This window comes from Pipistrellus hanaki, assembly GCF_964339955.1.
Source record: "Pipistrellus hanaki genome assembly, chromosome: 4".
Lineage (NCBI taxonomy): Eukaryota > Metazoa > Chordata > Mammalia > Chiroptera > Vespertilionidae > Pipistrellus > Pipistrellus hanaki.
Window position 1 is genome coordinate 66,766,764 of NC_140506.1, and position 10,875 is coordinate 66,777,638.

A 10,875-nucleotide genomic window follows, 5' to 3' on the forward strand; every position below is an offset into this window, starting at 1 on the left:
TTCAGGAACACCAGTCTTACCAAACCTATTTCACTTTTCTTTGAACCAACCTTCCAGCTCCCTAGTCAAACCACAAATCTTAAATCTCCAGCCGAAAACTGGGCGAGAGAAGAAGGGTAGAGTCCTACCTAGCGACGACCAAAGCCATCCCAGTCTTTCTACTCAGTTATGAAACCAATGACCCAAGGACATCAAGGTTGGCGTTTAATTCAGGACCAATAAAAGCAACCCATCTGAGGATGAGATCCTTTGACTTTCTGGTCAAAGTAAAGAACGAAAAAAATAATAAATGGATTGCGGGTGGAGTGTAAATTAGCATCCTTGACATACCTCTCCAGGGAGGGACCATGAACCCTGCACCTAAGGACACATTACCAGAAATACCGGGACATGTAAATTAAAACAGAACACGGCTCTCCTTAGGGGAGAAACCAGGACAAGAGTCAAGTGGGTACATGCACAGGTTTTCTATTAAAAGCACACCACGCCTGGCTGGCTGGCCGGGAGGCTTCTGCAGCGCAAAAGGTACTCAGAACACCCAGCCCTCCCACCAAGCACTAGCACCGCAAGCAGCAGCAGCAGCAGCAGCAGCAGCTGAAGAAGCAAGAGCTAAACACTGCACCCACCTAAGCTCCCCCACACCACACTGTGAGGGAGAGGATGCACGGACTAGGAATCTCACAAGGAACCAAAAGCACCAGGAAGAAGTGCAAGGCACACTGTAGCCAGCGACACACCCCTCACACACACCCACACCAAGGCACACATAGAGGACAAGTGGGTCTTAGGAAGGCGACTGTATCCTACCTTCTCCGTTTTCAGTTTCTTGATTCGCCTGTGGTTCTCCTCCTCCTCCTCTTCCTTCTTTACCAACACACAGTTTCCCACGAGCCCTGAATCCGGGGCACTTTTGCTAACTTCCCCTGCAGCCGCGCCGCCGCCACTCCCAGCGCCCCCGCAGTGGAAGGGGCTCGCGCCGCCTCCATTGCTCTTGGCCCCAAAGCCATAGAGGTGCCCCCCGGCGGGGGCCTGGCCGCCGCTGCCATTCGGGTGGCCCTGCAGCAGGTCGTGCTTGTCCTTCCTGGATTTCCCCGCATCCTTATCCCGCTTGGCGCCTCGGCTGCTCTGGCTTTTACCTGCTTTCTCCTCTTTGCCTTTCCCGCAGGAGGCCGCCCCCGCGGTGGCAGCGGAGGGGCCGGGGCCGGTGCCGTTGCTGTTTGGGTTGCCGCCGCCGCCGCCGCTCACACTTTGACCCAGCGCTGAATTCATGCCAGTTGCCTCTCCAGGGCGCCCTTGGACTTCCTGCCTCTTGCCAGTGCCGCTGATCTCGGGAATCCCATACAAGGCAGCAGAAGGCAGAGATTTATTAGCATCCTTAGAAGTTTTACTCCTTTTCACTTTTGATTTGCCGGCCTCTTTGTGTGCATTCCCCTGGGGAGCAGAGGGCTGAACAGAAGCAAATTTTAGGCCATCAGCTAAGGCTGCAGTAGCCCCGGCCCCACCGGAGGCCAGACCGCCACAGTCCTTCGGGTTGCTGCTGCTGCTGGTGGTGTTGGTGGAATTATTCATCTCAAATTTCTGTCTGTCCTTCTCCAAATCAGCGTCCAGATCGATGATTAGATTTCCAACCCCGATTTCCCAATCATCACCACTGTCATAAGTATCAACCGTATTTGGATCCACACCTTTTCCTGCAGTAGAAATGTTCACTGACATCCTGAAGACAGGCTCCTTCGAATAAAAATCCGATGAACTTTCCTTTGGAGATGAGGGGACATTCGTTTAGCTCCGCTGGGCTTTCTCTTAGGGGAAAAAAAACACACAAATCTTCTAATCTTCCTCTTCTTTTTCCTGCCCCAGGAATGTGTCCAGGGATTTTACACCCTTCAGTCCAGGTCCACCTTTTCCTGTGAAGGGGGGAAAAGTCGAATATTTCTTGTCTGGGTGTTACCAGAATAAAGAAGGATTAACACGGGGGGAGTCGGTAAGGGGTACAGGGAAGGATAGAGAGTCAAGTGGCTCATGTATTGTCTCCACAGTCCAATATCAGGTATAAAGGAAAATAACCAAACCCCAAAAACATACCCAGGACAGTAAGCATCTCACAGTAGCTAAAAAAGAAAGTCCCTTTAGCAACAACACAAACATAATCACTTTTTAAAAGGCATTAAAATATCTTAAGAATCTGAGTCAATTCCAGGTTAAAAAAAAAAAAAAAAAGGAAAGAAAAGAGCTGAAGATTTTTTTCTAGCACAAACAAGTGATCTCAACCCCAGACACACAGCTTGAACACTCAGACAAGAGGGAGGAACACGGCTTTAAACATCCCTAAACATGTCCTAGATCTTGCAATTTAAAAGGCCAGACCCTGGAAGTTCTCTGAGGTTAGTTTCAGAATGATGTTGCTCTATTTTCCTTATTTCTAATTTTATTCCTTCTTTTTTACAAACTGTCTGGGCATTCTGGTTTTTGTTCCCAGGAAGGAACAGAAAAAAACAACAACAACACAACAACCAATAACCCCCTCGCCCCCATACACAGCCCCTCCACTCCTATCCTTTCTTCCCCAACAATTTATACAATTTTATTTTTGAAATACACACAGCGTGTCTTTAAGAGCATTTCTCTATAGAAAAGACAGTGTTCAATAAAAAGTGAAGTATCTGCCTTTCAATTAAAAAAAAATACATCTAAACAATTCTACCACGGTCCCAAGTCACAGACTTGCTCAGTCTGTTAAATATGGTGCCGCTGACTGTACAGGGAAGCTGATTAAGACATACACTTTAAGTGATCTGCGCCAAGGTGGCCTCAACGACCGCAAATGAGTGTGTGTTTGACAAAGATCAGTTAAAACGGTTTTTAAAGGGATCAGCCCCTTTTTAACAGTTGATTGTCAAGAAAAAAATAAATAAATATACATACACACACAGACATTGCTTACCTTTAATCCTTTATCATTTTTTAATTAGGCCAGCAAATCAAAATGCCTTTCCCACTCCACTCGGCAAACAAGCTTGTGCCTCATTTTACTTAAACACCAAATGATCAAGAAGGAAGAAACCAAACAACACATCTCAGCCAGAATAATCACTCGATAACATTATTCCACCTCCCCACCCCCCTTTTGGCAAACGGATCAGGAGTCCTTTTCTCCTTAAAAAAAAAAAAAAAAAAAAGTGTCACTGTACAGCTGGAAGATAATGTTTCACATTCATAACAGAAGCACCAAAGGTTTTTTTTTCCTCTTAACAAGCATCGAGAATAATTGCTTTTATATATATATATATAAAAAGAGAAAGTTTAGAGAAAAAAGTTTTCCCAACTTCTCATTCCGCCTTCAGTCCTAGACTTCAGAGTCACCGTGATCAGTAAGTAATGATCCGGTGTAGCAAACCTACAGGCGTCCGCTAGTAACAAGACAGAATGTGCTAACATCGGGATAAATTAGTGAAAGGGAAGAAAGAAGAAGAAGAAAGGACTGAAAATCTGGGCTGGATTCAGCCTGTTAGTCGGGAAGTGGCATTTTTCCGCCCGTCCTGACTGACAGATTTGATTTCTTGAACTAACTTAAGAGGAAAGGAGGGGGAAGCAGAGGGGGGCGGGAGGAGGAGGAGGAAGAAAGGATGGGGGGAGAAGCGCAGCCGGAGGAGAGAAAGGGAGGTGTGGAGGGGGAGGGGAGCAGGGTTGCAGCGAGCTGATGAGCCGGTTAGAACGGCTCGCTCCGGGCGGGGGGGGCGTTGGGGTGGGGAAGGGAAAATAACGGCGTTGAAAATTGGTTCAGCCTTCGAAACCTAAAGGATGTGATGTTTTCCTGTTTTATGTTGTTTTAAGAAAAAGGAACCGAGTTCCTAGTACAGTCCCCGCGGGGGGGAAAAATCCGCTGTCGCTCAAGCCAATCAGTCAGGCGGTAATTCGATAATTAGAGTAAAAAAAAAAAAAAAAAAAAAAGATTTTTTTAAAGGCGACCTTCTCCAGGACAGGTTTCCCCATGTATAGTCCCAGCAAACGGTGCGTCTCCCTTATTTATGTTCCTCTTCTCCTCCTCCCTCGCCCGCCCCCTCCTGTGTGTAGTCAGATGGCCCGGGAGCTCGGCTTAGTATTTTTAATTAGCTGGCGTTTGGAAGCTAAAAGCAGTAATGAATTGTTGATGGATTGGAAGTGGAGAGTCGCTTTGCTGGAAATGTCGGGGCTGGGAGGGGGGGAAAGGGGGATGGGCGAGTTAGCAACAACCAACCATCTAAAAGGAGCGATTTTGTTACAGTGCAAGCCTTTCACATCACGTGAGGATCAAGGGCTCAATTGGTTGTCGTGAGAACAAAAATGGTGACAAGCGTATCAAGAAAATACTGATCTGGTCTTTAAAAAAAAAAAAAAAAAAAAAAAAAAAAGCTGAAGGTCTCTCCCCTCCCTCCCTCCCTCCCTCCCTCCCCCTGCACACCCTCCCCGCCGCCGCCGCCGCCGCCGCCCGCCCGCCCCCTGCAGCGGGCGCAGCCACAAGTTATGAATGTGAAACATTTCTCGCCGATCTAGGCTCTCGGAAGTTCGGGAGGAGTGAAATGTAATGAGCACGAGAGCAAAGCAGATGTTTTAAAGAAACACCTTATAAACCTTTCCTCAACTTATCTCCAATTTGTAGGCTTTCCCCAGGGGCCAGGGATAGGGACGCCCGGGCGAGGGAGGGAGGGAGGCGCCTCTAAGCCACTTCGATTTTAGGGGAAACCCCCCCCCCCTCCTGTCTTAAACAAAGAAAAATATTTTGCTAGCTCCAAGCCAGGTCCTGTAATAAGCACACCATTGTTACTATTTGTGGGTTTGTTTGGGTTGGATGGGGCTTTTTTTTTTTTTTTTTTTCCTTAATGGTGTTTTGCTGCTTGCTTTCTTTTTTCTTTTCTTTTTTTTTTTTTTTTTTTAAGGAGGTGGAAAACGGTCATTATAACCATTACACGGAACGGGTGACTCTGCCCTTGTTGAACATTAAATTATTGGGCACTAGATGTGACAGGAGGCTGAAATCGCCTTGTTTTGCCCTTGCCCCCATTTTCCTGGCTCGGTTTGGAAGGTCTTGCCCTGCCAGGCTAGGAGAGAGAGGGGTGGGGGTGAGCCCCGGAATGGACATTGCAGATCAGGATATGTAACTGTGTCACTTTTATTCCCCTTGGGTTAGAGCCCAAAAGGTAATTTACTCTTAAATTACCCCGAGTGCCCAGTCAAGCCTAATTTGTGTGAAGAAGTTACAAATGCTTCACCCTCCACTGGCTAAAATTCACCCTTCTTGGGTTGTTGTTTCTCAATGCAAAAACCAAGCCCTGGAACTAGTTCCTCATTTCAATGCATACAGCTCGAACATTCCCCTGCATGAAGTCCCCGCTAAGTGCTATAGAGACACACCACGCAACCGTACTTACGGTCTGTATTGGATCGAGTTGACCTTTTCCTTCTAACTGCATTGAGTGTGTTTGGTGGCAGCCGCTTTATTTTGGAAATTATAATCTCTTCAACCAATGTATTATTAAAGAAGATGGACCATCAAATGTCACAGCCTGTCCTGTGTATTTTTTATAAAAGCAAAAAAAAAATGAAAAGAAGGAAAAAAAAAAGAAAGCGAAAATCCCCCTGGTGCACACACGCACAAGCTTGTTCTGCAAAACTGAAATCAGGACTGAAACACAACACACTCAGGGGGAGTGGAGCGAAAGGAGCTCTCAGCCTCTGTACCTGAAAGGGACTTTTCTTTGTTCCCATTGCCCTTTCGCAGCGGGCCAATCAGAGAGCAGCTTTTATGAAACCGGGCGCTCTCATTGGCCGGCTGCTTTCTCGGGGCTGCTGTGGGGGGCTGAGAAATACACACGCATAAAACACACACTGGGCGCGGGTGGGGGTGCGGCGGGGGGCGGCGGTGGAGACAAAGCGTTTTATTTCCCAACCAGATTGGGGGAGAGGAGCCTCCTGCAGTAAGAATGGGGGGGAAATGGTGCGCCCGCTTCAATGACGACATCGTCCACCTAAAACACTTATTAAAACAACTCTCCAGCAGGCTGCGCGGGGAGGGCGTCGGTAAATACGGGTCTGATTGTGTTATCTTGTGGGAAATGATGTCTGTGATCTCCCGGCGGCGGAGGACGGCCGTGTGGAGGGGGCTGCGGGCGTCCTGCCGGCTCCCCTACCTCGTAGCGAGGGCTCGGCGGCGCGAACTCCCGGACTGATTTTCTGTACAGCGGCTTCTGGCTTTCAACCCTCCCCAGCCGCTTTGCCCTTCTTCCATCCCCCCCCCCGCTCTGTCTCTCTTTTTACTCGCTGATTAAATAAGAAAAATCGATCTGGGGGTAAAGGCGGTGGTGGGGAAACAAGTAACCCTTTTGTTCCCAGTCTTCTGGTCCGGCAGCTCTGAAGTGCGAGCGCTGGCAACCATTTAACCAACACTAAGTGAATGGTGCTTTCCTGGAATTAGTAAGTCTTTCCCACCTGGCTCTGCTGGCCCCCAAAAAATAAAAAAATAAAAAATAAAATAGGTCCCAGCCAACCACATTCACTTTTTTTTTTAAATCTATTTGTGGGAGATAAAATATACTGGGAAGATTAACCCATTAAACAGTGCCAGTCAGCATTTTTAAACCCACGAATTGTCAGAGTTCCCTTTCCCCCCAATCTTTATTTAACCTTACCCTGGGAGGGGGGAGGGTGCCAAAGTCCTCTGACAGCGACAGAGGACAGCCCATCAAGAATGCAGAAATATTTTAGAATGGATTGTGGGAACAAATGCTAGCAACTTAAGTGAATAGGACTCTGAGGTCACTGGATAAGAGAGGTGAATATGAAGCAAGTTCAGTATCATGCTGTAACAGGTGATATACTTAAGCTAATGTATTTGTATATATTAAGCCTTTAGAGCATTTTTACTTGTACATTTTTATTGCTATTTTCCAGTACTTTAAGGAGCTATAATATGGAAAGTCTAAAGTCCAGAGGTGATCTGAATTTAATCGAAAGCATCATGATCCCAAGTATTAAACATCTAGTGCTACTGGGATTGTAATTTCCACATAACAATTTCAATTTATTATGGTCTCAACTGAGTTGAATGGACATATAAAATAAATTACTGCTAGCAGAAGATCCTTATGACATAAATATTCAGGGATAACTTTGTACATCAATAAAAATATTTGTCACGTGTTTTAAGGAATGTCTGTTTACTCATTTTTTAAAAAAAATATATATTTTATTGATATTTTACAGAGAGGAAGGGAAAGAGATAGAGAGCTAGAATCGTCGATGAGAGAAACATTGACCAGCTGCCTCCTGCACACCCCCCACCGGGGATGTGTCCGCAACCGAGGCACATGCCCTTAACTGGAATCGAACCCGGGACCTTTCAGTCCACCGACCGACGCTCCACCACTGAGCCAAACCGGTTTCGGCTGCTTACTCATTTTTTAGTTGTCAGTATATTTAGTTCACACAAAAATGCCAATTACTGGTTTCACAATCCAAGATGAACTAGACTTGATGCTGCAAACAGTAATAAAGAGCCGTTTCCCCCTTTTCTAGGGTATATTAACTAGAGAAATGCCATCCATAATAGTCCTTAGATCTCCCTAAGTAGATCTGTAATTCAAGTCAAAACAAATAAAATGGGGCAAATTAGATATGTGATATACACTTACCCTCTGTTTTAGTTTTGATATTTGTTTTATGTATTTCAATGTACAGCTCTTACAATGTGTGCATGTCCCATTGACAATAATACGGTACCATATGGTGATTTCTAACTTTTCTTCTTTTAGAAGAGGGGTTCCTCAAGGGACCAGCTCACTCTTGGGCACATTCTGTGTCCCTGGAGCATCATCCGTATTTCAGCCTTCCCAAGTCTGTGGCTACCCCATATGTTATGTCAGTTCTGAAAAATCAATGGTTAGCCCTTAAAACACTGGACTTCAAAAGGCATAGACAATAAGATCCCGTGAAGTTGGAAAAGGGTAAAAGCACTCCTCTATCACACTCCTGTGATAAAAGCAAATCACAAGGCCTGCAGCACAGATTCAGTATAACCAAAACCAAAGTGTAGGCTTTCTAATACTCAAATAACCTGCTCTAACCCTAACTCTAATACCTAGCCCTAAACCTTAAAGCTTTCAGATAAACTGGTTAAAGATTGAGGTTTACACCAAGCTCAACCACATATTTAACCCCAACCATTTCCATAAATGAAAGCATTTTCCTTCCATTCCAACATCTCCCCACTCCATTTGCACCCACCTCTACCTCCTGCCCTCCAAGTTCTTTCTTCAGAGAGACTTCAATAAACCGCAGTTGTTATGCTAGCTTTGCATGTGTTTGTTTTGTGTTGTTTGACAAGAGCCAATCAAGAGGCATCAGAGGGCTGTCAGCTAATTGATGACTGACACTAAGATAATTACCAGCTTAGAAAACCACTCCCTTCACAAAATTGGGACTTTCAACTATTTTTTGAAGAGGCAATTTTATGTTTCTCTCTTATCAAGATATAGCACACCCGTCTCTCTACTAATATCCACACGCATGTTTGATAATGCTAGTGCAGTTTTGTATAATATGTTCACTTTGTGATTTTACCTTTTAGTGTGGGAGAGGGGAGGACCTGTCTGGAAATGAATCTAGGAGGAATGGAGGACTTGGGAGCATGAGGATAGTGGAGAAGGAGCAGGTAATGGGGGTTATCCCATCTCCAAAAACTACCACCACCAGCTCTGCCCCTGCATTTCTGCATTGATTACCAGATACTCAGAAGGTCCTATAATAAGATTTTCCCTCCCTTTTTAGGGCAGGATTACACAGAGCTGAGGAGGTCCGGGCTTCAAGCAATAATTCAGGAAAACACCGTGGTCTTTTTTTGGTGCCTATTTCCTCTGATTTCCCGTATATTATTAAGGATAAGAAATAATTTCTTGGATTTTTGTTTTTTGGAAGTGTACATAGTCACAAAATGCCAACATTAACATGAGATTTACTCAAGGTCAAGGAGAAAAAGTGGGAATCAAAGTTATAAAAAAATAATAATAATAAAACATACCTGGAAAAGGGCTTAATTTATGGGGAGAGGAACTTAAGTAGACATGAAGAGAAACTTTCTGGCTGCTCAATTAGATTGTGAAGAAAACAAGTCTTACCTTTCTAGAATTGCTTGTGAACAGATCTGCCTCCAGGCAGTGGGCAGGTGACCTGCCCAGGTTTCTAGGGGATAGAGAATGGGTGATGTATTAAACACCCACACAAACACTAGAAGATCCTCATTCCTTTTACCTGCAAGTCCATCCTAACTTCTGTCTCTGAAAGGTCTTTCAGAGAAAGCTCTCTCTCTCTACCTTCTCACTCATGCTTACCGACCCCAATTAAGGTTTCTGTGGAATATTTTTAATACTATCCATCTTTAGACAAGTGTCACCAAAAAGACATGAGCAGTGTTTTTGGTCAGACATTTGACATTTTTGCAATATCCTGAAGCATCACTGGACCAAAATAAAGTGCCAAGAATAAGGTGTCCCGTGAAGAGAGAGGACCCTGCACATGAGAACATTTCCGTTCCTCCTGGGTGGTGAGCGATCGTGTTAGAGAAGAGAGACACCCATGAGGTTCACCCTGCCCTGGAGGACTCCCACACATCCTGATAGATATTTTGTGACTATGTACACTTACATGAACTGTATAACAGAGCTGTGGTAACTTTTCATGTCATTTCTGTGTCCTATTGGCTCACCTTTCATTTAAATTCCAAAAAGTATAACAAAGGGACCATACAGCCAAGGGAAGGAAAATAATGATAGCCTTCACCAATCTTCCTGACACGGCTTTACCTAAGCAAACTGAAATGACATAAAGCAACTTTTCCATGTTCTGATTTAAGACTACAGTGAGTTTTAACTGTAAAGAACCATAACGTGAAAGGAGGTGCGTCTCCCTCTGCATGTAGCTAGTTCCCCATCTCTTCTCCCAATCCTCAATCTTAAAATAATCGAGGAGAAGCAGCACATCTTGTCCGTTTTATGCCCTGCAGTTCTAGAGAACCTAGCAAAATACTGCAAACCAGCACATTCTTCTGAAGGAAAGCATTTGTATACCTCTCACATCGAGAGCACTGCAATGTAGGTCAGTGTTAAGTGTCTGAAATCTTACCTCCACTTGGCCCAGGCCCTTGTGGTATGCTGTGGGCTACTATATCTGAACCGGTGCCCGAGTAAGGTCTGCGAATTGGTTAGCAAAGTAAGGCAATTTACATCGCCAGTAATGAAACCATTTCTGGACAAGGATTTTTCTTTCATGCCAGTGGGGACCGGGTGCATAAAGAAGATCAAAACACAAGCTACATTTTTTTTTAAAGCTACTTATTGGAGATTGCTATTGCTGGTTTTATTACAATATGTATTTTACAGATTTAGGTAATAGCCCTGATTTTTCAAATCGACCTCTGTTTAGACATGTTTCACTTTGGGCTGTTTCTTGTCTGCAAAATTACAGTCATTTGCACGTTATTACAGTGAGTAGGAGACAGATTGTATTTAGCGTTGGGTGGGGGAAGGGTTATTATGGGAAGTGATCTGCTACGGTCAGCACATAATTTCAGCCTGAAGAAAATTGCTTCTGAATGGCTGGTCTGTTAGCCAGCCAAGGAATGGTCACTGGCAGAGACTGAGAAATACTTCTGCTTAATCTGCATTACAGAATTATTCTCATTTCCAGAAAGATGGTCTGTGGAAAGAATGATTGTAAAATAAATTTTAAAACTTGTAGGCAAAATATTGTCACTGCTCTATTTGGCTTTAAAACAAGTACAACAAAATGCAACCACCAAGCAGGAGTGAGCCAACAGGCAGCAGTGCACAGACATTGTGCTCCACT

At 44.7% G+C, this 10,875-nt stretch overlaps 1 protein-coding gene across 5 annotated transcripts in view; it reads right to left on the reverse strand.

The window, feature by feature from the left end:
* Positions 1–5,741, reverse strand: part of ZNF608 (zinc finger protein 608) — a gene marked incomplete at its 3' end in the record, with an annotated part of 109,676 nt that extends 103,935 nt beyond the window's left edge. For 2 of the 5 annotated variants that reach the window (XM_084881393.1, XM_084881394.1), the window contains exon 1: positions 5,409–5,741. In XM_084881393.1, the coding sequence (XP_084737519.1) occupies positions 5,409–5,450 (42 nt within the window). In that variant the 5' untranslated portion in view covers positions 5,451–5,741. Of the gene's footprint in view, positions 1–807; positions 1,908–2,944; positions 4,033–5,408 lie in introns of those variants that run through there. The other 3 variants (XM_084881391.1, XM_084881390.1, XM_084881392.1) reach the window with 3 other exon arrangements.
* Positions 5,742–10,875: the final 5,134 nt, after the last annotated feature.